The sequence below is a fragment of the Elgaria multicarinata genome, chromosome 10 (assembly GCF_023053635.1).
Source record: "Elgaria multicarinata webbii isolate HBS135686 ecotype San Diego chromosome 10, rElgMul1.1.pri, whole genome shotgun sequence".
NCBI classification, from domain to species: Eukaryota; Metazoa; Chordata; class Lepidosauria; order Squamata; family Anguidae; genus Elgaria; species Elgaria multicarinata.
In genome coordinates, this window is record NC_086180.1 from 89,304,760 (window position 1) to 89,332,490 (window position 27,731).

At 42.8% G+C, this 27,731-nt stretch overlaps 1 protein-coding gene across 2 annotated transcripts in view; it reads left to right on the forward strand.

Moving 5' to 3' along the window:
- PROM1 (prominin 1) overlaps window positions 1–27,731 on the forward strand; it is a 93,673-nt gene that overhangs the window by 42,545 nt on the left and 23,397 nt on the right. Inside the window, exons 4-12 of one of the 2 annotated variants that reach the window (XM_063135433.1) lie at window positions 3,082–3,287; window positions 9,559–9,679; window positions 10,918–10,981; window positions 13,436–13,525; window positions 15,557–15,774; window positions 17,223–17,297; window positions 18,655–18,718; window positions 21,705–21,864; window positions 27,430–27,582. In XM_063135433.1, coding sequence (XP_062991503.1) covers window positions 3,082–3,287; window positions 9,559–9,679; window positions 10,918–10,981; window positions 13,436–13,525; window positions 15,557–15,774; window positions 17,223–17,297; window positions 18,655–18,718; window positions 21,705–21,864; window positions 27,430–27,582 — 1,151 coding nt within the window. Of the gene's footprint in view, window positions 1–3,081; window positions 3,288–9,558; window positions 9,680–10,917; window positions 10,982–13,435; window positions 13,526–15,556; window positions 15,775–17,222; window positions 17,298–18,654; window positions 18,719–21,704; window positions 21,865–27,429; window positions 27,583–27,731 lie in introns of those variants that run through there. The other variant, XM_063135432.1, reaches the window with a different exon arrangement.

Below are 27,731 nucleotides of genomic sequence, written 5' to 3' on the forward strand. Positions count from 1 at the left end.
AGTAAAAATAATAGAGGAATTGAAAAAAAGTGCTATCTATCCTACAACTGGGCTTAGCAGAACTAGCAAGTCTTAGCAGAGCTAAGAAAAAGGTACAGAGAAAATTCCACTAAATAAATTCCATGTCAATCCTAAACCATTTAAGCTTGCCAAAATTGCATGATGCTTCTCAGACGACAGTGAATTATGTTGAGTAAAAACTTGATATGCTTAATTACTTACTGCCCTTATACATTATTTTAGTTTGATGGCGTTGTAAACGTTATTGTTGGGTGCTTTCTTTATTGCTCACCTACCTTCTTTTTATGCATGCTGCCCGTGTATCATACACACTTTCCATCTGCCTTGACTTCCAAAGCCAGAAAATGTTGTCCTGACTCTTCAGGTAAAGCTTATTGGTGCATCTGATGCATATCATTGTTTGGAAAACATTGTTAACTAATCAGTAACCGCATACTGCATTGCGCTTTTCTTTTTCCATTGTTACTACTATGCTGATTATTCCTTCTAAGAATGGTTAGGTTATTTACAGAATTGTTAATTTAGTTTGTTAAAATACTACTTGGTGGTATTTCAGAGAAATCTTTTAAAATATTCCCATTACGTTCTATCTAACAAAACTACTTAACTCTGCGTGAAACTCTAATTAGGTCATTGGTATAAATGACCATGTGTCGCAGTTGTTGTTTGTACTTAGAGCTATTTTCATTGAGGAAGTGGGGGAATTTGAGGCAGATTCACTGAAAGCAGAATTGGAGCATGATGAGTTGTAGCTGGTGAGAAACTGGCTTGTAACTGGCCCTGGAGGAAGCTGCCCAATGGCTATTCTCCTTCTGCACTTGTAGTAGGCTCGTATTCCCAACAAGTAATGGCAGTAGATGAGAAGTCAAGTAATATAAAGAATTGCCATGAATTACATGTTTTCCAAGTTAGCCAGTTACATCAACCGACCCAATGGTCATGAAAGCATTTTAAAATTTCAAGTATCTACTTGCTTTGTAGCATTCTGAAAACTTGTTTAGCTGTGTTTGTGTGTGCATGCAGCTGTGCTGCTGGTATGATTTCACCTTGTTTGGGGCGACAGCTGTGCAGCGTTAAGAATGTAAGGGTTTGTTTAGTCCAGTGTACTGCTTCTAAATCTGGCCAGCCAGATGCAACCTTGAAGTGTATAAGCAGGAACAGCCTTCTTGATGCCCAGAAATGGGCATTCAGAGTATTGTGCTCCTGAATCTGGAGGATTTATTTGGCTATCATGGTTAATAGCCACTTATGGACCCATGCTCTGTGACTGTCAAATCCTCCTTTCCAAACCATCTAACCCAGTATTCATCATTGCATCTTGTGGTGGCAAATTCCGTAAGTTAACTACATGTTGTATGAAGTCTTCCCTGTCTTTAAGATGCTTCTTATAAGTTTCATTGGTGAGACTGAGGCCTTAGCTAGACCTAAGGTTTATCCCGGGATCGTCCCAGGGTCATCCTTGTTCATGTAAATGACACACCGGGGATCCTGGGAGCAGGCAAGGACGACCCTGGGACGATCCCAGGATAAACCTTCGGTCTAGCTAAGACCTGAATTCCACCTAGACATCCTTCTTTGTGCATGATGTGCACACTAGTGTTTTGCTGCAAGGAATCCAGTTGTTATTCCTCATGGTTGCATTTTTCTACTGGAGATATTTCAAATTGCTAATTCTTAAAATGTAGTACTTTGAGATACTGTGAATGCACATTTTGTCTCTACTTATTTACACTTTACTGAGTATGGCTCTTGCTACCTCTACAGTCACTCCCATGCTGGCTCAGGTCTGTGTATAAAATGTGCTTATCCAGATGCTGCATTTATGCACCACACAAGCAGAGGACCTCCAGAGGAACCAGGCATTGCTTTTGCAGTATATTAATGTCATCTCGTGTGGCGCAGAGCAGTAAAGCAGCAGTTTCTGCAGCCGAAACTCTCCCCACAGCCTGAGTTCGATCCCAGTGGAAGCTGGTTTCAGGCAGCCGGCTCAGGTCAACTCAGCCTTCTATCCTCCCGAGGTCGGTAAAATGAGTACCCAGTTAGCTGGGGGAAAGGTAATAACAGCCAGGGAAGGCAACGGCAAACCACCCCGCTATAAGGCCTGCCATGAAAATGTCAGCGAAAGCTGGCGTCCCTCCAAGAGTCAGTAATGACTCAGTGCTTGCACGAGAGGTTCCTTTCCTTTCCTCCAATGTCATCTGATTGAACTATGTGGGTGGATGTGTTTTAAACCTGGGTTGGTATGGGAGAAACTACAGAGGCAGCAACACCCACACTGGTTCAGGTATATGTAATTTTTTTTTGAAATGCATCGATTATTGCAAATGTGACATTATTATTTGGAACATCATAATAATATCAAAAGCTAAAATGTAGCTTTTGACATAACTGCAGCCCTCTTCCTTTCTGGAACAAATTCCCCCTTAACTTTTGATTATTTAACTGCTCAGTTCTCTGTGTGTGTGTGTGATTGGGTGGGATGTTGATCCAAAAAAGAGACAGTTTGTTGAAGGAATATCAAATATGATGAGGAACCAGCCCCCATTAGAAGCCAGAAGGGTTGCAGAATAGGATTTCTACTGGTTAAGGATTGGGGCTACACATTGTCTTGCCACAACTAGCAGAAACAGAAAAAAGGCTGTAATGCTGTGCACACTTACCTAGGAGTGTTACGTTGAACACAATGAGACTTACTTCTGGGAAAACATGCATAGATTGTACTGTAAACTAAGCAAAATAAGAGAAATTATGGTAATTTGCTTAATTCATAACTGTTGCAAAAGTTAGCTTTTTCTTTAGTGCAGAATACACACAACCTTGTTTACTACTTTCTTCTAAGTCAATTAAGAAAGACAGTGGAAGAAGTTCTGACAGAGAAATGTCTTTGTCCCCTCATAGCCATAGAATGCGCCTCTTCGCTCTGGGCACACTTCACATTAATGTTACTCCAGCGCATAGTTTGGAAGTTAACAAAAATGGTAGTTTGGTTTTGAACCGGCATCAGTAACATGAATCTCAACTATAACTATAATTTTGCTGTTGCTTCTATCCAAATTACAGGCGGTTTACTATGAAATCGGTTTTATAGTCGCTGCTGCTCTGGGAATACTCTTTGTTCTGCTGCTGCCTCTAGTGGGGTTTTGCTTCTGCATGTGTCGTTGCTGTGAGAACTGCGGTGGGGAAATGCACCAAAGACAGAAGAAAAATGCTGACTGTCAGAGGGGCTGCTTTGCCACAGTTCTTTTTGTCGCTGCTTTAATAATCAGGCAAGTATAGCCAAGTTCGGGAAAGTGTAAATTTTGCTTTGCCATGTAGACAAGGTGGGTTAAGCCTGGTGTATTATTTATGGAGTTTTTATTAGACTGCAAGTAAGGTGCACAAGGTTAAAGGAGGTAAAAATATATATATTATAGAGCCACGTCAGCTGATGTCCACAGTTCACTGCATAATTATACTGAAAGAGTTTGAGCAAAGCTACCATCAGTAGGAGCTTCATGGGATGTATTTAGTATCTGCATGTTCCACTTAAGACAGACAGTAGATGGGGAAATGAATGTTTGAATACATTCTCAGTGTGCACTTACAGAACTAGTGTATGAAGAACACGGTTCTAACATGGTTAATTATATATGTGCTTCATTTTTCATGTGAGGAAGCAGTCAAAACTTTCAATCCCCACCTAAAGCGTATTGTGGTTCAGTCTAGCAGAAGATGCACCTTGTGAGGCTGCTCATCATGTAGTTTGGCTCTAAGATATTGTTCTGGAATTTGGTGTTCAAAGTTTTATTATTTTCTAAAAATGTTCCTTTATGTGTGCTTGTTCTTTCTCTCTAAAATAAATCTATCAAGACCTTAATTTTGTATCTCGTAGCTTTCATGAACAAAGAGCTGCATCCAATTTCAGTTCTAATTTATCTGTTTTGCTGTTGAAAATGGACCCTGTAAAACATTATCCTGCATTTCTTTATAAATTAGTAGTGCTCAGAAACCCCGGCCTCATCATTGTTCTGTTGCGTGACACAATAATTTTCTGTGCACTCCAAAGGCATGTACATTTGGCCTGGTGTAGAAATATGTAATGCTTTGTACTTGATGGTACTGATTGGTTTGAATTTGCAATCCATGAGGGCAGGGGTGGGCAAAGTAGATTGTAATCCACTTGTGAATCATAGGGCATTTTTTTGTTGGGTAGTGTAGCAGCCTACTCAGTACTGGGTAAGAATATAAGAAAAGAGTGCTTGAGCAGAGCAAAAGCCTATCTAGTCCAGTATTCTGTTCCCACAGTGGCCAACCAGATGCCTTTTGCGAAGTCTACAAGCAGGACATGAGTGTAATAGCACCCCCTTACTCACGTTCCCCAGCAACTGGTATTCAAATGCACACTGCCTCTCATACTGGTAGCAATCTAAAGCCACTGATAGCCATATAGTATCAATGGCAATATAATGATAGTAGCCATTGACAGCCGTCTCAATAACTAGGTGGACTTTGATTTGATCTAGCCAGACACTTCTTATGTTCTTATGCAAGAGTGCCTACCTGAGATCACTGAAGAGAGATTACTTATACCTTAACTGTTAAGAGATCCTAAGTATGACATCTTGCTTTCAAAGTTATGTCAGTGGAACACTGCAATTCTAGGGAAGAAGAGAGCAATAGAGTGAATCAGTCTACTTCTGAGTCAGGACCCCTATTTATATTGATAATCAGTGTGACTTAGTAGTGGCTAGAATGCTGGACTAAAACTGGAAAGAATTGGATCTGTATGGCTTTGCTAGAGGCCTGCTTTGTCCCTGGGAAGACTCAGGGTGGGGTCATAGGTCTACCCCCATGGGAGACGCTTGGGGTAAGAGGTGGGTATTGGCTCACACCCCCAGTATTCCCATGGGCTGTGCTACAAAGTAGCTCCCTAGGAAAGCCTCAAATGAACATCTTTCTTGCTTTGCTGGGACTGCTTCGAAGAGTTGTCTGGATTGGTTTTGCAGTGAACTGGAACTATTTACCAAACTGGGGGTAACTAGCTTATTCTATTTCAGTCCAGTGGGAGCCAAGGAGAGCTCACCTGTCTCTTAATTGTTTGCTTTCTCTCCCCTGTGCTTTTCATTGACCTGTGTGGGTGAGAGTGGAATAACTGCAGTCAGGAGCACTCTGCTGTAATGACTTCTGCCTCAACACTGAACTTACCAGTGTTTTGGAGGCAGGGATCTCTCTCTCTCTCTCTCTCTCTCTCTCTCACTCACTCACACACACACACACCAACATCATTCCCTATAGTAACCCTTTGCTTTAACACAAAGAAAAAAGTAGTGCCCATTGACTTGTATGGAAGTGAATAAAAGTTTCGAGTGTGGATGTATAAGGCCTCATAGTGATAGTAGAAGTGGGAGGGAGTCATGTTCTGGCAGTCTTCCCAGCTGTAGATCCTGGTTAGGCTTCATCTTGAGTATTGCGTCCAGTTCTGGGCACCACACTTCAAGAAGGACGCAGACAAGCTGGAGCGTGTTCAGAGGAGGGCAACCAGGATGATCAGGGGTCTGGAAACAAACCCCTAGGAAGAGAGACTGAAAGAACTGGGCTGTTTAGCCTGGAGAAGAGGAGATTGAGGGGAGACATGATAGCACTCTTCAAATACTTGAAAGGTTGTCACACAGAGGAGGGCCAGGATCTCTTCTCGATCCTCCCAGAGTGCAGGACACGGAATAACGGGCTCAAGTTAAAGGAAGCCAGATTCCAGCTGGACATCAGGAAAAACTTCCTGACTGTTAGAGCAGTACGACAATGGAATCAGTTACCTAGGGAGGTTGTGGGCTCTCCCACACTAGAGGCAGTCAAGAGGCAGCTGGACAAGCATCTGTCAGGGCTGCTTTAGGGTGGATTCCTGCATTGAGCAGGGGGTTGGACTCGATGGCCTTGTAGGCCCCTTCCAACTCTGCTATTCTATGATTCTATGATAATCTGGTTTGGAATCGCCATGGTTTATTTAGATGCTAATATTTTTTGTATATGTCCACGTTCTAGTACAGCCTTCCCCAACTATGCCCTATGCCTAAGAAGTTGTGGATGTCTACTACCATCAGCCTCATTCACCATGGCCAGTGATCAGGAATGCTGGAAGTTTTAGTCTGAAACATCTGGAGTACACCAGGTTGGGGAAGGAAGTTCTAGCAGGAGCCTTTGATGTCTGGTGGTGGGGAACCAACTCAGAAAAGTAGAGCCCTTGGATATTAAGCAAGCATATCAGTTAGGTAACTAGTAATCCTTTTGTGAGGCTATCCTTGTGAGGAAATGGGTTTACTTCTAGATCATGCACTACCTGTGGCAGAAAAAAGGTTGATTTGGGGCAGAGGGAGGCTCTCAGTCCCCCGGTAATTAGCACTGCCAAAATTATCTTGTACTTGAAAAGAAAGTTGATTTCTCAAAGGTATATTTAAATAGCATGCCATCTTCATATCTCAGAAAGTAAACCTCCTTATTAATGAAAAATGAGCCAACATTGTTTCCTGTTTTTCTACTCATTCAACATAAAGGAGAGCTAGGCTTAATATCCCCCCCAAATGCGATCACTAGGGTGACTGTCTTTTGAGAGAAGGTGTTTTTTTTAGAGATTAGAATTTATCACATTAGAAGACACCCCCCCCCCCAAAAAAAAACCTTTTGTGGTACATTGAGCTACTGGCCTTTTGTATTTTGAGCACAAAGATTGAAACAATATCTTCCAAAGAACAAAGTTGTTACTGTAATTCTAGTCATTTGAATAGGAAATACACTTTTCATCTGGCTGACTATTGGGAAATGTTTTTCTTTTTACACACTGCCAAAAGTAGATAGTTAAATAAAATAAAAAATACAGACCTGAAAAATCAATGTTGGGAAATATTTCTACCTTTGTAAATATCAGGAAAATAATGGGGGCTTGGAGTATAAACCCCCCCCCCCCACAAATCATCCCATCTAAGCCCCAATCTCTGGTGCCAAAGTGCCAATTGTGAGAGTGGTCTGCTCAGAGACAATCCTACATAAGAGTCCTTTCTTGTTTACACCAATCTTGTTTTTAGAAGTCAGAAACCTGTACGCAGGGCAGAAAGGTAACAGACCACCCCATTGTTTCTACCTCCAGCAAATGATATCCAGAGATGTATGTGTCTGAACAAGAAGGCGTATCCATGAACCACTGTGAGGCAGGTGTAAAAATCTTAAGCCACCAGAGCTAAGCAGGGGATCTGGGAGGATGTAAAATGCTAAACTCTGAATAGATAAGAGTCCGTACAAAGGCACACAACCACACTAAATTTTCCAGGGGCAGGAACTTACTGTAATTTTGGACAGGAGTGTAGATCCCACCATGCCCTGCCCAAGGAGCCATGCTCCACTGTGTCAGATAGAGGAGGGGGAAATTGATTGTTCTCTTACCTTCCTTCCATGGGCACTATTACCCGCTTTCAGAGCTCCATCACACCTACTTTTCCCCCCTGGTATGCACCCGTGATTTCGACCTCTGTTTCATTAGTGTGTCAAGCACTGGTCACTTTCACATCTGTGCATTGTTGCGCTGTGTCAGCCTTGTCTCCCTTTTCATCCAGGCTGGCTCATGCTTCCTGGGATTGCCACTGTACCAGCAACATTTCTTTTCACCCTGCCCCTTCTGCTCCCCCCCACCCCAGCTCGTTGGTTCTTGTGGTTGATGCACCTTGCGATGGAGGTGGGCACCTTCCCCCCACCTCGCCCTGGTTTTGTTGTCTACTGTTTTAGCAATTCAGTATTTGATTGATTAAGCGCTCTTTCTCCCATCTACGTGGGGCATTTGGGCACCCTCTCTCCCTCTCCCTCTCCCTCTCTCCCTTCACGGTTGAGCAGTTGAGTTCCTTTGATCTCTGGCGTGCGTGTGTGTGTGTGTGTGTGTGTGTGTGCGCATGTGTGTGGTTTTTTAAAAGAGTATATACTCAGAGAGAGAAAAAGGGGGAAATTGCAAGCCACTGCTGCCGTATCCTGTTCAGGGCACTGCCTTTCAATACAGGAAACCTAGACATGCCTACTCAGTAGTAAGACCCATAGAGTTGAATTGGACTGACTCCCGGGCACCTGTGTACCGGATGGCGGCCTCACTCACCTTTCTCTCTCTTTCTCCCCCCCCTGCCCCCGCCCCCAGCCAATGTGCAAGGGCGCAGCCCACCAGCCAGCTCTTGCCTCGCTTCAAACTTCCCCATGCCCGGGCAAGAGCCTGCCTGCGCATTCCTGGAAGCAGGATTCTGCCCCAGGTTGATAGCAACTCTCCTCTCTGCCTTGTTTTCAGCAGCAACAGCATCTTCTCTCTGAACAGATTAAATGAACACGATCCAGCCAGACAGGAACGGCCTAGTGTTACCCTAACCCTCCCCCACCCCGCACCCCCTGATTACTGCAAGTTGTGCTTTTCTTCCTTGGTTACTCAAATGCTCCATCCCTTCCTGGTTGTTGTACAGACTGAAGGAGAACCGCAGAGCCCTCCTTGTTCATCAGCAAGACCGCCCTTCAACGCAGACACCCCAAGAAGGGAGATTCTGCAATATAGCATGAGGGTGGCAATACACAGGAACGGAAGAGCGGGTTTATCTCACGTGGAAGGGGGGGGGGAAAGGACTTTCCCTGCACTAAAAAATCACAGAAAATGAAGGGGAATAGGCAAGATGTCTGCAGGACAGGCATGATGTCATGTTTGTACCACGCTGCAAAACGGCAAACAAAGCAGGTCGAAAGTGTGATAAAACACTGGTATATGGAGCTCTTAGTTAAAGGCATGACACAATCTTGGAATAAACCTGTTCAGTTAGCCCTAACACACACACTTCTTTACATTCCAAATCTTACGAAGAAATCACTAACCACATTTTCAGGCCACTACAAGTCCACTTTTTACGTCCTCACATTCTTTTTTCTTGTGAGGAATAAGATTAGTTCTTCCTATTAGCTAAGCACGTCATATTATTTCATCTAATTTAGTTGCCATGTAAGAACTGTTTACATATATACGTGTCAAACTGAATTTTCCTTTTGGGCAAAAGTGTTCCCAAATTGTGATAAAATGCATCCTTAAACATGTCTTGAAAAGTATGATGAATAAATCTGTATATGTGCATGATGAACCAGCATTCTGAATATAGTACAAAACTATTGAGAAGTGTCACCTTGACTGAGGATGGTAAGAGGGCCTATGAGAACCCACTGATGCCTTTCCCACTCTCTTAACTTGCTAGTCTTTAGGATATGCATTCTTTGTAATCTGAAAGATACAATAGTCTGACCTTAAAACTGTTCTCTAGCACACACACACACACCTCTAGTTAAGTAATCAACATCGATGCTAACTTACTCTGTCCCATCTGGTTCTCTGACTCCACCTAGTGTTTAGCAGTGGATTGTGATTTAAAAGTCTAGGGGGAGGCATTTTCAGGTTCAGCATCAGAGCCTGTTGTTCATGTTGACCAGTTTTACTCTGGTTTGAAAACCAGATCGTGATAGATTTGTTGATAGTAAAATAAAATCTCCGCTCTTCGTTCATAGTGTTGGTGTGCTTTTTGCTTATGCCGCTAACCAGCACCTCACAAGTCAAGTCAGAGGAGCAAGGAAGCTGATGAACAGTAATTTCAAAGACCTGAGAATTTTCCTGAATGATACTCCTGGGGTAAGGAGCCTCCTCCTCCTCCTCCTTTTTCTGTCATAGTCATTAAGTAGACATAGCAGTGATGAACTTAACAAAATGGCTCAGTTCAGACATCATGCTGAGCAATGGTTTGTGCTAACCCCATAGTATTATAAGCTTCCAAGCCCATGGTTTAGAGCTGTTTTTAACCTCATAATTCCAGCTCCACACAACCATGGTTTCTCATGTCATCCAAACTCAGGTGGAAGGGGTTGTCTGAGGGTCAAAGGACCTTCAATCTGTCTGTTGCATATAAAAATGCATATATTAGTGAAAAAATATTCAAATCAGCATTATATAAAAAACTGTTTGCAAAACTTGCATATATTATACAAACCTGCATACAAAAATGCATTTATTTAGTGCAAAACATATTTTTGTGCTTTAAAAAAAAAAGAGAGTTGCAAACTGATGTGAAAATGGAATAGAATGAACCTAAGATGGAAAAATAAAAATTGAGGAAAACTCCCAATTGATAGATTTATTCATCCCTGTCCAGGGGGCTCCATTGACTTGTTGCTGCTTCACTGCCAAATCCCACAGTATCGCTGGTGCAGGGTGGTGGCGAGTAATCTTGATGCAAGGAGGCAGTGCGGGCTTCCCGTCAGCCATTAGGCTTGCCAGGCCCACCTCTGCCGAGGCTGACAGCGACCAATCATGGGTCGCCATCCACTCCACCATGGCTCCACTCTGACTCCGGAGCAAGGATAGATGGCAGATGCAACGTCTAATTGATGCAGCGACACTGCGGACCTGCCCCAGGGTTTTCTGTGCATTTAGAGACAGCTCCCAGAAGTGGGTTGTTCTTCTCTCTTGCTCCAGTGGCAAGACTATACAAATGTGTTTTGTATGGTTGAATGGTAGTTCCCCACCCATCCTCACTTTTTGGGACCAGTGGGCCCCAAACCACCACAAAATTGTGTGCAACCCCATCTCAGCTAGGCAGTCCAGAAAGATAACATAATCCATGGCACTGAATGCTGCTGAGAGTTCCAGCAGAACCAACAGGAATGCGCTCCCAGCTGGGTAACCAAGACTGTTGAAATAGGAGGGAAAAGAAGTGAGACGATTAGTATAACTGGAGCGTAGCTACCTGTACACATTGGTACTGGTAGTTCCTTGTCCCAAAATGGGGAATAAGTTGCTGCTTAGATGTATTGGTATATTCCTATATGTGACTAACTGTCATCTTTAATAAAATATATTTTTATTTTTTTTAGCAAATTGATTATTTGGTGAGTCACTATAACACCACCAAGAAAAAAGCACTTTCTGATCTTAATAGTAAGTATATTGATCAGCATTTTCTTTGAATACATAAGACTTTCCTGAGGCAAGCCACTGTCCTCTCAATCTCTGCTCCCCGTTTGCAATTATAGAACCTAGCATACCTGACATACCTGAAATGTTCTGTATAAACGCTAAGTAAAATTTATAATGAAAATATTGAAATATTGAATAGCAGACTACAAAATAAACCCAGGTTAATGCTCCACGGTTCACGTCAGGGGAAGACCCTTTTATTTTGCCAGTATTTTAGCATTTTACTATCCATTCTACGGAGTTGGCGCCGTCTCCCTCTCAAACCCCGCAGGGTTTCTGGGTGGCAAAAAGCGAAAGGGAAGGGACTGCGCTCCTGAGAGCTGCTGCAGAGTGTTGCCCCCCACCCTTACTCACCACCCGCCCCAGAGAGAAGATGAAGGGGCAATTTACGAAGGCGCTGAGCACCTGAACGCAAAGAGAAAGAAGGTGGAGAGGGGGGGAGGCGGGCTCTTTACTCCGCCACTGACCATTCAAAGGTTCTCTCAGCAGCCTCTCTTTCTGCCATCCCCTTCCTGGTAAAAGCTGACCAATTGCTGGTCATTTCCCACCAGGCACCACCCCTGGGTTGACCCTAGATTGGCCCCAGAATGATGTCAGCGGAAGTGCTATATTGATGTCACTCCATTTGAAAAAATCAGGGTAAACCTCCGACTTTTCCAAATTGCAGCATGATGGGGGAGCCCCATAGTGGTCGTGGACCTGCACTCGCGTTGTCTAACTGACATGGCACAGATCCACAGCCACCGTGGGGCTTTCCCCACATAGAGACAGCCCCTTAGTCTTTTAACTTTTAGCTGGGAGTTGGAGGTACTGCGTTGCAGTGGTTCCGCTCCTACTTGGATGGCCGATTCCAGAAGGTGGTGCTGGGGAATTATTGCTCTGTGCCGTGGCTCCTAAGCCATGGGGTTCCGCAGGGCTCTATCTTATCCCCTATGCTGTTTAACATATACATGAAGCCGCTGGGGGAGGTTATCCGGAGATGTGGCCTAAGGTGTCATCAATATGCGGATAATACCCAGCTCTACCTTTCCTTTTCATCAAACCCTGGTGAGGCAGTGACTGTTCTGAACCAGTGCTTGGGCATGGTAATGGACTGGATGAGGGCTAACAAACTGAGACTCAATCCAGACAAGATGGAGGTACTGTTAGCGGGTGGTTCATCTGTCCGGCGAAGTGATGTTTGCCCTGTTCTGGACGGGGTTGCACTCTCCCTAAAGGATCGGGTCCGTAGTTTGGGGGTGCTCTTGGATCCAGAACTGTCACTTGAGGCACAGGTGAACTCAGTGGCAAAGAGCACCTTTTTTCAGCTTAGGTTGATATACCAACTACGCCCTTATCTGGACAGAGATAGCCTAGCTACAGTTATCCATGCTCTGATAACCTCTCATTTTGATTACTGCAATGCGTTATATGTGGGGCTGCCTTTGAAAATGGTCCGGAAGCTTCAGCTGGTACAAAACAGGGCAGCCCATTTACTAACAGGGACTGGCCGGCGAGACCACATTACTCCAGTCCTTTTACAACTTCATTGGCTGCCAGTCCAGGTGTGGGCCCGATTCAAAGTGCTGGTATTGACATTTAAAGCCCTAAACGGTTTTGGGACCAGGTTATTTGAAGGAACACCTCCTCCCATATGTACCTACCCGAACCTTAAGATCATCTACAGGGGCCCTTCTCCGTGAGCCCCTGCCAAAGGAAGTGAGGCAGGTGGCTACTAGGAGGAGGAGGGCCTTCTCTGCTGTGGCACCCCAGTTGTGGAATGAGCTCCCCAGAGAGGTCCGCCTGGCGCCTACACTGTACTCCTTTCATTGCCAGCTGAAGACCTTTTTATTCTCTCAGTATTTTAACACTTAATTTTAACAAATTTAAATTTTACTGTTTTAACTCTGTATTTTAATTTTATATCAATTTTGCTATGTGGTTTTTATCCTGGTTGTGCTTTTTATACTGTATTTTGTATTTGTGCTTTTAACCTGTTGGTTGTTTTATTATGTTTTTAATTTTTGTGAACCGCCCAGAGAGCTTTGGCTATTGGGTGGTATAAAAATGTAATAAATAAATAAATAAATAAAATGAGCCCAAACTGAGGCATTAAATACCAAATGATCCCCCACCTCCAAACTGTGTCATGTTTACTAATAGTACTGAAACTTAATACTGTGCAATCAAATGACAACACTCTTAACATTTTCCATACATTGTCAAAGTGAATTGGTTTAATATTAAAACCCACTGTTTTGTCATTCCTTAATGCAAACAATGACATATTTTTAAATGCCAAACTAGGATTTTGGTTTAAGTTCGAGAAAAATATGGCTTGGAGTTTTTCTTAAGTTATGTGACATTTAAAGGATGCACAATTGTGGTAAACAGACATTTGGGCCTGCTTATTTCCTCCGTCTCCTTTCCCGACAGATGTTGGGCCACTCCTTGGCAACAAAGTCCAGGAACAGCTGGGAAAGCAGGTGCGCCCTGCGCTCGATGCAGCCCTAACCATGGCAGGAGGTAAAGGGGCCACTGTTCTTGTTGCGAGTTTTCTTGTCCAGCTTCCTAGGTTTCTGTGATTTGGGTTGGATCCAAAGAACGGAGTGACTAGCTCATCATACCCTCCTCTGCATGCAGCAAACTGCTTTTGAACCTGGGGGGCCTTCAAAATATCACTTTTCATGTAAAAATCCAGAGGGCAGTTAATAACATCAACAATCAATTAATCAATCCATCATTTCAAAAAGTCCATTAAAATTGGGTGGTGGTGGTGTCGGTGGGTGGGTGCTCTATCCATCCCCTTGCTACTTGTCTCCTCCTCCTAACTCTTTTGCCTGGGTGGTGTTCTGGAGGTATGTCTGCCTTGTCATGGGGAAAAGCAGCTTGGGTGGGGATAGGTTGTAGTGGCAAGCAAGGGAAGGGTTCAGTAGTCCAACTCCCACTTGCTGTTTCTCCACTACGTAGCCTCTCACTCCATAGCTCTGTAGTTTTTTGGAAGCTTGAGTTCTAGACATACATACAAGGTGCACATTATCTCAACTGGAAGTCTGTAGGTGCAGGGCTTCCCATGTTAAAAGTAGAAGCGATGCATTGGCAACTGAAAGTCTTTGCATACCTCATGAAAATCTTTTCTCACCCTCCACTCTTTGCTTTATTTTTCTGTTTGTCTTGAAGTCAAAGTGGAAAGGGCCATTAAAGGTAAACTATTTTTGAATGCCTTGTGTGCAGTGTCTTCCTCTCTTGCTTAAGTCCTCTTGTGCAGTTTGCTTTGTTGTTATATTCCTCTCATGTTCCAGAAGTTGTGTTTTGGCTCAGTAGGATGGATCCCAAACACAAAGCTTAACCAACTATTGGCTTCAATCTGTAACTTATTTATTCTGGCTTATTTCAAGTCATTAGGGCTGCTTTGGTGTGAAAGAATTGTGGATTGAAGCCATAGTGCCTGTAGTCTGTGAGTAGCAACATGTTCCCAGTCAGTTCAACCTAGTAGCTATGTGGAAGTGATGGGAACCATGATATGCTTCATAGGCAGGGGCTTTATTTCATTTCTTCTGTAGTGGGCTTGATGGAAAGGGCAAGGAATGTAGCATTTTTAGGGCCACCATTTTGGAGGCTGTTTCTCTGGTTCATATTAGCCTCTTGCAAACATAACACCTGATGCATAACAATGGTTAGAGCCTACCATGGTTTGTTGCTACAAACCTGATAAATATCTCCGAATGGCCAGTGAAACAACGGTGTACCAACCCACTTCAAGCCCTTGTTTCAGGTCATAGCTTGTGGTCAATCCTTAATCATGAGTTAGGTTTATAGATTTAATACTTCACGTTATCTTTGGGTAAAGCAACAGAGTCAAATATGTGCTCATGCCACTTAGGCTTGCATCTCTATAAATATGAAGGGCGGTTGGATTATTTATTTATTTTACACATTTTTGCTTTAGTGGACCTTTGTACGTGCAGATAATCCAAAGTAGCTTGTAGGAGTCTGATTCTTTCAGTAGACATTGTTTGGCAACTGGAAGGCCTTGGACAAGTCCTGCCTCTCTTGAAGGCAACTACTTGCCCATTTGCCACCCAAGAAGCAGAAGGCTTTGGAGAAAGCACATCTGACTGGTAGGCTTCCTAGCAGGAAATTTTATGGAGAGGGGGCGTTGAGGCTCTGGTGTACCACTCCTTGCTTGCTTTGGTAAGTGGCTTTCCAGGAAAATTTGCATTAACTAGAGTTCAAGTGACATGCAGCTAGAATGGAATTAGACACCTTTGGTAACCAATAGAGATGGACAGGTTCAGCGCCTGTTCTCCAAACTTTACTGTCCTTCTCCCTGCAGCATGGCCACCTTCATTTGACATTAGTTCTTTTGGTTAATGTATCCTGTACCTCGATCAACCTTCCCCAATGTGATGCCCTCCAAGTCTGTTAGGGTACAGGTCCCGGCATGGAGGGAACCAGGTTGGGGCAAGCTCACGAGATGATATATAAAGCAGATGTCTAACTAAGCCATTACATTCAAGTTCTTATTTTATTTTATTTATTTTTAAATCATGGCAGCTATTAGAGAAACAAAGGAGGCATTGGAGAATGTGAGTGTATCTGTGGAAGTCTTGCAGGAAGGCACTGAGAGGCTGCATGCTAACCTGACAGAAGTGAAAGGACACCTGATAAACACACTGAATGATTCGGCATGCACAGCTGCCCAGGCTGCATCCACTTGCAGTGTCATCAGGAATTCCTTACATCAACTAAGCATCAATGCCAATTTCAGCAGGGTAAGATGTAAACGCCGTCTGTTCCTCTCAGTGCCCTGATTCTCACTGAACAGTAAACATTGGGTCTGTACCACTTGAGACTGAAAGCAGCAGCTCATATGACAGAATGCTACGACATACAAAAAACATTCCTTAGTCTTAGAAAACTAATATGGCAGGGGAGGGTATGTGTTCTAGTCTAGCCTTCTCCCTCATGTGCAGACTTTCTATGGGCAGGGAATGTTTTTATAGGGAGGAACATTAAGCCAAGTGAGCCCATATCTGCTGTTTGAAGTGGGATTTACACAGCCCTGCAACCCTCCCCAGTTCACGCTCCAAAGCCTTCAGGCAGGGTGAGGGGATGGGCGTAGCCTAGGCAACAGGGAATAACCACAAAAGTACGTAGGAGAGAGACAGAGTTTTCCCAAAGTGAATTCAGTAACAAGAGAAGCTACTTCCTAGGAAAAAGCAGTGCAAGACCAGGAGTGCCCCATGTCGATTACTAGGGAGGGTGAGGTGTCCAACTACCACCAACCAATGAACTGTAGAGGGAGGTACAAAGGAGATCTGAGAGTGCATCTCAATGGAACAACAGCACAGGAGAGGAGAGGTGTAAAGATGAATGAAACAATAAAAGTGCAAAGGTGTAGGTGCTCAGGTTTTCATACACTATGGAAATGAAGGCGGATAATTTGAGGGCAAAACAGAGCAAACGTGTAGGTGTTTTGTAGGGTTTCTCTCCTACTGAGGAAAGGACAAGAAATAATTAGCTTAATTCTATTAATTACTTATTCCATGTGAATGGATATGAATGGATCCATGCGAATGGTTAAGTACTATAAAAAGGGTGGAGGCAGACAGTTACGGTGCAGCCTATAGCAGAAATGGCTTGAACACACCTTTGCTGCATTCTGAGGGCAGATAATTTGTACTCATCATCATACTTAATATATGTCTGTCTTCACTCTAAAACACCCAGGGGAGTTGTTCGGTTCTCTTAAATACATTCAGAAGGGAGACTACTTCCAGACAGGTTATATCTAGTGAATCTGGTTTCAGGGAAGAGGTTTGGTCACTTGTGCCATATTTGCACTTGACAACCTTTTTTTTTTTTTTTTACATTACTCTTTGAAAACTTAAGTGAATTAATTTATTTTTATTTTGTTTAGTTGGAAAGCCCAAACAATAATTTACAAAACTCTCCCCTTCCCCACCTTGATGCCACACACACACACACATATATCAATAGATGTAATTAAGCAAAGATGTACCTGGGCCCAGCGACCCTCAGGTTGTGACACTTTTGAGGTGACCCTGAGATTATGACACTTTTGAAGAGATTTGGGTATGGACCTGGTGAGACCACTAGAAGCCATATGTAAAAGCGAGATACAAGGATGAGTGAAAAGTAGAATAAACTGTGTATGCAGAGTAAAACTAAGTTGAAAACATCTTTTTCCTCTGTTTAGTTGCCAGGAGTGAGCACTCAACTTGCCAAAGTCAATGAAGTCCTTAAAATAGACCTCTCTAGTCTGGTTCAAAAGGTATGTTCATAAAAAAGCACAGGTTCATTTATTCTACAAATAGAATGGTACTAGCTGCTGAACAAGCTATTTACTGGCGTGGCATTGGGCATCAATGAAATATTTGATCAAGCAGATGCACAGGTACCTCATGAATGGAGGATAATATACAATGTAGTGGAGATGCATAGTTTCTTCTCTGTTATCTCTCAGGCTTCTGGTAGCTGAGCTGAGGCACACTCTTCAAAATTAAAATTGGAGGCACACTTCATTTTATTTCTCTCACCTAATGATCCATAAGGCAGCTTACAGTAAACAATAATTAGATTGGGGCGCTTCACCCTCTCGTACTTACCATTGGTTTGACCAGAAGTTCCCTCTTCCTAAAAAAACCCCAACCCCAGTTCTCAGTAGGTTGCTGTGGCTGTTCCCATTGCTTCTCATCCCATCTTGCTCCCTCAACTGCTGTCCTGTGGGCAGTCTGTTGCTTCGCTGGCTGCTCCTTCCCCATAGGATTGGAGGTCTTTCCACCACCTAGGCTGGAGAGGAAGGAGATGAGTTTAAGTACTTTGGGCACACAGGAGCCCCTGACTATGTATTTTTTGTGGCACTCTACACATTTCTCCCCCATGCAAGTTCCCTTTGGCCACTCTAGCGGCAGCGCAACACACTTGTGCAGCAGCTTGTGATGCTCTGCAGAATATCTGAAGACACTAACTTGGGAGTTTTGTTCAGTTCGCAACTGCAGCACAAGTGATGACCTGGTGTAGGAAAGCCCAGTTTACAGAGCAAGCCTCGCTGGTAGAGCTTTATTGCTTCAAGCAACGGTGTGTTTCAGTGGAAGCAGTTCACAGGTTCATCAGAGGGCCATTATCAGTGGCAGCTGGTCTGCATGTGTTGGAGAGGGGGAGCGCTTTCCTCTTTATTGCTCACCTCAGGAACATTTGCACCAGGTGTTCCGTGATGTGGCTGCTTGGGAAATGTATTGAGGGAGAGGGAAGAGCATGTTCTTTGTGCCATTGGGAGTCTGAGTGAGAGGTGAGGTCCCCTCGTTCTTTGAAGTGTGGTGAGAGGGACGGGGTGTCCACCCACTCTGTCACCATGTAAGGGCTGCCGCTGACAGCACCAGCCAAGCAGGGCCTTGAGCGATCTCATCTAGCCATGGGAGCATTGAGTGTGTGAATCAGCTCTAACCAAGCGTGTGCACACTCAGATGGAATAAGGATGTTGCCTTAAATCCTGCTTACAATTTATGTTAGCAGACTAATTTTAAAGTGTTGTTATGGGGTAAATCTTTGGTGTGCCCCTTTTAAAAATAGAAGTAAATGTTCTGACTTTTTTCCCACCAAGATGCTGACATATCAGCTTTTAATTCTAGGGTTATGCAGCATTTAACGATACTCCTGATTTGGTGCTCAATCAAACGAGGAACATTTTATCAGGTAAGGAGGATAATAGAATTAGTCCTCTGGCTGCGATAGTTTAGATTACTGGAATTATTGTTTTAGGATCACTTTATTTTTTAATTAGGAAAACCTTTATCTTTAAAAAAAAGCTATTAAAGATAAATTATTAAAATATAGGCTTCTTACTACTTAGACATTTAGTGACTTGCCAAAGAAATGTCTCAATTGACTTAGTTATAATTTTGCTTTGTTTGAATGAACAGAAGGGCTTTATTGGCTGGGGTGGGCTTAGGGGTATACCTGCCATGTTGAGGCCATGGGAGGGGGTCCATGCCCGAGAAAAGGGGGGAAAGAGCTGAGAGAGCAAAAGGTAAACTCAGGAGGGAGCAGCCACTCAGGAGACCTACATTGGGGTCAATGGAGGCTTTTTACTTTGAAAAACCAAAAATGTGAGGGGGGATTGTTTGGGGTGTTTTTTGTTGTTGTTTTTTTGCAGGGGAAGGGAATTTCATGGGAAGGGGGAAGAGCAGGGAAGGTTTAATGCATATCCCTCCTGGAGTGCATATAGGAGAATAGGAAAAACGTGCATGTATGTTTTCCAGAAATGTTATCTTGGCCCTTACAATTGAGGGAAATGCCAAAGAGGTAATAGCTCCTGAGCTTCTCTTTGGGCCAGATTAGTCATGGAGGAAATGGAGGAGGAACATGGGGTGGGGAGTTGGAAGGAGGGTGTGTTCCGTTCTCATCCCAGTACATTGGCTTATAGAAGAGGAAAGTGCTTAGCCCAGGCATTGCATCTTAGTGGAGCAAGATGGATCACAGGTGTCCAGCTTCTGCATTTTCAGTGGCTGTTTTGCCTTCTAGATCGTGGATGATGGGCCAGGGCCATATTTTGTACTGCAATTTGAATCCCCTCACCGGCGGTCAAGCTCCATAATAAAGTTGGCATCCTCTAGCCATGAATAGGGTTCGGATGGAACTTCATAGCAGGAGTGCTTGACTGTGGAAGTGCCCCTGCTCTAATGGTTGCATGGTAGAATATAGCAGGAGATTCCCCACCCACCTCAATGCTGTTTGCCTATCCCAGCCCTCTGGCAGTTGTTACCCCTTCCTGTAAGGACAGAACACCCCCTTAACCTTGGGGAAAGGGAATGGAATAGCAGTCAGTGGACTGACCCAACTCCTCAATTCTCCAGCAGGAAATGATAAACTGTATATCATTTAGTGGTCTTTGGACCCTTCTGGCCACCTGCTACTCCATTAGCCTTTCTCAGTGGGGAGGGTGGGTTTGTCCTTGGAATGGAGTAACAGTTAGAAAAGGGCTGGCATTTTTGAGTGCCAGCTTTCTCCTCAAGGCTTTCTTAACATTCAACTTTAATGTTTGAGGGGACATAAATGGGTTTTTGGACAAACACAAATCTCTTTGCCCATCAGTAGCAGTAAGGGAGAACATAGAGGTACACAGGCATGGTGTTACTTGTAAATATGTGTGTTTATATAGGACGTATATGTTATAAACAGAATCCCCCCCCCCAAAAAAAAAACATGGGAAAAAACAGTTACTTAAAACTTGAAATCATTTCTTTCTTTCAAGTGAAACTGTAGAACGCTTCTTCTTTTTTTAAGTATCAGAACTTGATTGAACTTTCACAGGCTATGAGGGGCCAGGTGGCATTTGTCTTGGAATCCCAGTCTTGCTTGTGAATTCCCAATTAGCCGTCCCTGCCTTAGACATTATTTTAATATAGGGCAGTAACCCTAATGTAAATCATGCAGCACTAACTACCTCTAGCACAACAGCAAAAGCGCTTGCTGGCACAACAGGCTTCCCTGGAAAACTCACTATGCCAGAAAATGCTATTGGCATTACACTTAAGTTAGTGTAATGTAATATACGTTACCACTAGTGCTGAATAGGTTACTGGCCATAATTTGTTTTCATTACAGTTCAGAACTAAGTCCTTGACCTCTATAAAATTAGCTAACCCATTGGCTGTTGCCAGATGGACATGGATTGGTGTATTTGGAGTGAGAAAATGTTTATTAACCTATCTTAATTTTTATTCTTGCATTACGGACCTGTTCTACCAATATAAACAGCTGTACCTTGTAAGTTTGCAAAAAACACACCACCAATATGCAATAAAGTATAGCATACTGTGTGACTCATTTTTTTTTTAAAAAAAAGCTAAAGCTTCCCCAAAATGTCTTAATTTTTCAGCCTGGGATATATTCACTAGAAAATCATTTATTTCCCAGTTAACAATTAATATGTATTAAGGTTTTATTATCTTCTTGTTTTAGTACCTGAGTAAGAGACAAAATTAAGCCGACTGAAGCCTCATTATTTTCATTGAGAGAATTAAGCACATGTTGAGATCAGCTGTGCATGAAAACAGACATCCCATACAGACATAACACATGTGAAACAGTGGAAGTGGCCTTGCCTTATTCTGCTCAAACGTCTTCTTTCTGAAAGCACATTAATGTGGCATTTCAAGAATAATTGGTTTAAATAGGAGTAAGCCAGCCGTGGATAGAGTTGACATAATTCAATCCAACTTAAGTTGGGGTGTTTTTGGCCAACTTTTTTTAAAATTAAAGGTGATGAATGAGCATTCAATAAATAAATAAATATGTGGCATTTAAAAAACAAACAAGAGAGGAGCATTTAATCATCTGAGTTCCAGCCTGCAGTCTGAATAGCCCAGGCACAGGTTTACCACCTTGGGAAGAACTAGGCCACAGATTCATTAAAATGGTCACACAGAAGTAGAAAACTCTGGCTTGCATCAACAAACTTTTAATTTAAGCACTCCATTTGTGTGTGTGCATTAAAATGCCATCTTATGTTGAAATTGTATTTGTGGCTTGTTTTTCCAGCTTCATGCTTCTCTTCATCCCTTATTCTGCTGCTTAGAATTGCAGTCCAACAAGTCTTTTTTGTTTTGTTTTGTTAGCATGCTGTAAATTATTTTATCCTGTGCAATACAAGTCATATAAACACACACATTTCTTTCAGATATAAAAAATGTACTGGAAGGTGTTGGTTCAAATATCACAGCCTTTACTAAAATGCTTCCCATCCAGAAGGTACTAGCAGACTTCACTGTATATCTTACTCAGAGTGAGGCGTACGTTCAAGATTATTTTCCATTAGTGGAACAGTATGATTTCTACAGGTAAGTATACCATTTTGGTACTGATGCACAAAGGCTATTCTGCATGTAGAGTGCTGCACTGAAGTTAACCCCAGTAAAAGTATTACCTCTGGCATAAACAGGTGAATATTGGTGCTTTCAGACAAGGCTTTTATTGTGCAACCATGGAATTGTACAGGGGGGTGGGCTGATGCCCGTGTTTTCCACTATTACTTTCCTGAGTTTTCCCACTGCTTTTTGTCGTTTTTCTTACTGCAGAAAATCTGTTAAGGAGAAAAAGACAGAATAGCTGCCCAATGTCTTCCGATTGGTAGCGCTAGAAACCCTTTGTCTAGAAGCACCCCATGTACCTGTTGGTGAAATTATTTAGTTATAATAGATGCTGCATCTAAACTGGAGGTATCAGCGTGGCTCTAAGCTTGTGCCATAATCAGATTGCAGACCCATAACATTTTGGAGCTATTTCGGGGTTCAGGTAGTAGCAAACTGGAAATTGATGCCCTGGCACGAAACAGAAATGAAGTCGTTAGTAGGGAGAGTAAAATCTGGTGACATTTATTCTGGAGGAAATGGAAATATGTAAACATGACCTTTTAAAGAGGGGATGATGTGGGATTGGTTCAGTCATGCAAATAAGTCTATGAGTTACTAGCCTGCATATTTTGATTAGCCCACATATGCCGATGTTAACCATCTGTGGCCCAAAAGGAAACAAGGACCAACTTCTGTGGAGCTTCCTTGCCTCATAACCTGCAGGAATTTGTTACTTGCCATAGATTTTCAAAGAAGTGGCTATTTACTAACCTGGATTGTCTAATCTTAGGCTGGGTCTAGACACTACTTTTGAATTTTGCTCCATTTCAGAAGCTACCTTAAATAGAAAGCTAACACATCGGAGAGAAATGTCTGCTGTGCTGATTTTCTGATTGAAAAATAGGGGAAGGTTCAGAAATATGGTCGTCTATCTGCAGCCTCAAGTGAGAGCTTGGGCTATTGGGCGGTATAAAAATGTAATAAATAAATAAAGTCAATTCCAGGGCAAAGCAGGGTCAGCCTGCTGGCCTGTGGTGTCAAGAGCATCAAATTGTTACCTTTTAAATTTTTTATGATTGTATATTTACTGCTTAGGAAATGGAGAGGCACTAATGGGATTTTCTACTGCAGGTGCCAAAATAACTTGACTGGCCTAGGGCAGTCTATACTAATGCCATGCTTAAACCTGCCCCCTATTTTCAGGATTTCTTTTCTCTCTCTGGGAAAGTGGTATTGTTTTTTCTGGCTCTTTCACAGGGAGGGGGAGAATTTCGGACAATCTTCTCCCAAGGGAGGGGGGCAGGGTTTCCACATAACTTTTTAAGTTTGGAAGGTGGCTGAAGGATCTTCTATTTTTATTTTACTTAAAAAACACTTCAGCGCGATACTCTTTTCAGAGAGCCTGGCAGCTTTCTAGGAGACCATGTGATCTTGCCCTCTCCAATAGGCATTCAGGAAATACTCCTGGGCTGCAGAAGCTTTGCAAAGAGTCTTGGACTATTGCAAGAACAAATGAGACTTTTGGAGCTTTAGAAAAAAAAGTTTATCTTCATTTCTAAAACCCCCGTTTGTTCTTGCTTTGAATGCCTTTTGGAGGAGGCAAGGTCACGTGGTCTCCTCGGAATTCAGAAGGAGCTGTGTGAGAACAATCCTGGGAATAGGAGAAGTCCCCTCAGCCACCGCCTACACGTAAAAAGATAAGAGAAAATCCTGTCCTTCTCTCCAAGGAGAAAGATATTTGAAATTCTCACCTCTCCCAGTTTGTTTTGCCAAAATTTTCATTTCACCCTGACCTCCCCCTCAAATGGCGAAAAGAAGTGAAATTTTCAGCACAGCACTAGTCTATACTTTAACTTGGGGATGGGTAGCGTGGGCACTATTTGTTTATCTGCTTCAGGCAACAAAATGTTTTGGTCTGGCCCTCATTGTAGCACCTCATTCTGTAGAGGGCCAGAAAGAAAGAAAGATGTTATGAAAAGGAGGAATGAAGAAATACATGAAGTTGATGGCCCCAGGGAGAGGTCTCATCTCTCTAATGAATGTAACGTGCCAAGGGTTAAAGATGGCTTCTCTGCCAAAGAGTGGCTACATGCCAGATTTGCATTCCTTAATGGTGGACATCATGTCCTAGCAGACAAAGGGAAAAACTTTCAACCAATGGAGCATCGAATGTAACCTATGACTCATTGAGATTGTGCACCTTAACTTGAAAACTGAATGTAACTTAACTTGCTAATCCAGAACTGACCAATAGAAGGGTTAGAAAGAGACTAACACCCTCTTGTAGTCAGGGCCTATATGTACTGTGAGATTCGTTTGTTCTGGGTGCCTCCATCTTGTGCAACCGGAGAGCACCCCCATACTGCAGTATCGGAAGTAAATGGATTAAGTGTATTCTCCAGCCTCATGTGTTTGATTGGCTATTAACGTGCCAGGGGTTAAATCCCTGGTTATGGGACAACAAAGTGACAAGAGAGAGGGCCTGATTCTGTATATGTGTGGTTGTGTAACTCATCTTGTGGGTGTCCTAATTACTGCTATGTTAAATTTTAGGGGATTCAAATTCATGGAGGTCTTTATTTATTTATTACATTTTTATACCACCCAATAGCTGATGCTCTCTGGGCGGTTCTCTGTCTTGAGCATTTGACAGTCTCTCAATGTTGCAGAGGGGTTGGGAAGAGAAAATGGGATCACTCCTTTCTGTATGCCAACCTGAGCTCCTTGGAGGAAGGGAGAGGGTGCAAATGTGATGTAAAAAATAATATCACTGGGCTAGAACCAGTTTTCTCTGTATGAGAGCCAGTGTGGCCTTGTGGTTAGAGTGTTGGACTGGGAGTCAGGAATTCTGGGTTCCACTTGGCAATGGAAGCTCACTGGGTGACTTGGACCCAGTCACAGACTTTCAGCCCAACTTACCTCACAGGGTTGTTGTTGTGAGGATAAAATGGAGAGGAGGAGGATTATTACACCATCTTGGGTTCCTTGGAGGAAAAAAAAGGCAGGGTACAAATGTAGTAAACAAACAAACAAACAAACAATCAGCCTGAATTCTATGACACCCTACAAATTGCTAAATTGCATTTGTATAAGAGACTGAGAGTATGATTAGAATTAAATGTACCCTTTATTAAAAAAAAAAAAGTCTGAAATGTTATGGAAGTGTTGAAGGAGGAAAGCCTTCACAATTTGAAGCTAGTGGGAATTTGTGAAAACACATTTTTTAAATTTAGCTCTTTAAAATGATGTAGTTGTTTGAATGCTTAATGGTTTTGAATGTTCTTTTTCTGGGGTTAAACGGTTTCTTTACCACCTTAATGGATTTTAAGCAAACAAGGCAGTATATAAAGTTTAATGACAAATAAATATTCCTGTAGAACTAGCATCAATCCTCCAGCTGTATTCAGGACTTCCAGTGAACTTTCCACCCTTGCAGGACACATATCTCCGAGTTCTACATTCTGGAGCCTCTCTCTCTCTCTCTCTCTCTCTCTCTCTCTCTCTCTCTCTCTCTCCTTTAAAGTCTATGCAGACTGACCCCAAACCTTGATATATCTGTGTGTGAGAATGCTAATTCTGCCTCCTGTAAAATTGTGTCTGTGCCTGTAGCAGTTCCACGAATTCCCCCCAAATGCCTTCACTTTTAATATTTTCCAGAAATTTGACTAATCTCAGTCATGAACCTTTAATTTTACCATAAGTGTAACCAGTAAAGCATGGAAATCATTGGGCACATCCTTGCTTTCTGATGCAGAGTTGACTCTATGCAAGTTTCCTCATGTAGAAATTGGCTTTGGAAAAATGGGCAAATAAGGGAGTCAATAAATTTAAATCAGGCAATCAACTGTAGATGAAAAGTTAAAAAACGTTTCGCCAACGACAATACAATCTTCCCCATAAAAGTGTTTTGGCAGTACATCCTGCTTTGATACCAAATTAAATCATGCTTTGGTCCTGATGACTCCTATATTCCTCAGAACCACCATAAATATAATCTATAATTAGATATTCTGTTGCACACACCCTGTGAAATGGTCATTGACACCAAATCAATAAGCTTAATACAGCAAAAAATGTTTCCAGTTATAATCTTCCAAACGGATTTATAACAAATGATGGAAGCTGGAGATAAAATGCACCACAAGCTAAGATGGTACATCTTTTGGCTTCCCCCCCCCCCCCAAGTTATCCGTTCCAGCCCAGCCAGCACAGCTTGGGCAGGAGACTGCTGTTGCTGGGGGAAGGGAATAGAATTAAGGCACCTCTCGTGCGCTTCTGAAGACCAAGGGCGGGGCAGAGGCTGTAAAGGCCAACCCCGCCCCAACAGTCAGCCTCTTTCGTCTCATGGAATGTGTAGGAATTGGCAATATATTAGAATAGGGACGGTGAGCACTCCGACACCTTTTGGTGATTGGCACATCCGGGGGACCTGCTTCTAGCAAGCTGTGAGGCTCACGTGTCAGGAGTCAGTTTGCCTTTGGAGACTCTCTTGCCTCACCTACTCTGAGCTGTGAGGCTTCGGGTCGGGGTGACATGGTCTGGTCTCCCCACACTTGCAGAGGGTCATATAAGAAAGGGGCCCAGGAGTTTTCCCCCAACTCCTGGCTTTGGAGAGTGCTCGCCCAAAAAGCCAGGCAAGTGGCCTGAGGAAGGACACATGGATTCCACACTTTCACATGCAGATCCAAGGAGGTGTGAAGTACCCATATTCAAATAAAGAGGCCCTTAGTTTAACCTGAGTTCTGGTGTCTGTGTCTTTATTCTATGCTTCCCTCTCCACTCGCAAACAAAATACTTGCGTAAAGAAGGTCATGCAGTTAAACTGGTTCTGTTGACATATTTTGTAGTTCAATGATGCATTGCTTCAGCCATCTCATTTTAGGGTATATTCCTGCCATATATGCCCTCACAAAATATGATATAGAATGGGTCTCCAAAGCTATTTTGGTGACTAAACATAGAGTTTTGCAACACTTGAAGTCTAAGGAAGGTCCGTTGATACAGTGTTGGACAGTGAGCATGCTGTACTTAGAGATAAAATAAAAGTATTATGAAATCTCAGATAAGCATGGCCAGACTTACAAAATAATCCCAGAACTGTTGAATAAGACTCAAAGATTCCAATGCAGACTTTGACTTTGGTCTTGGCTTAGGCAAGGGTTCAGTCCCGTTTTTCTTCTCAAGTGCTCTCTCTCTCTCTCTCTCTCTCTCTCTCTCTCTCTCTCTCTCTCTCTCTCTCTCACACACACACACACACACACACACACACACACACACACACACACACTTGTTGATGTGAAATTGGGTCATGGAAGGTCATATGATCTCTGGTGGGATAGGGCAACTTCAGTCTTTATTGTAATATTTAAAAATCAATGAGTTTGACAAATGGAATTTGTCAAACTCATTGATTTTAATTGTTTCATTTTTGCAAATCTCAGCTGGGCCTCAACTGCTTTCCAATTTATAGTTTTTCTTCTTCTTTGATCTCAGTGCTAACTTGTACCATGCCATACATTTTAATGTTGTAACTATCTTTATTTATTTGCTTAGGTGGCTGGGTTGCTTAATTCTCTGCTGCATGGTGATATTGATCCTTGTATTTTACTATTTGGGACTGTTATGTGGTACCTGCGGTTATGACAAAAATGCCACTCCGACAACAAGAGGCTGCATCTCGAACACTGGAGGAAATTTCCTGATGGCGTGAGTTCTTATTTCTTTAGAATTTCACTTAATTAAGAGGTCTGTGTTGAAGAAATATGTCTGGGAGACTAAACCTAAAGAGGATTTTCAAAATAAATAAATAAATAAATCTTTTTTGGGACTAACCAAGGTTCACAATAAGCTTTTTG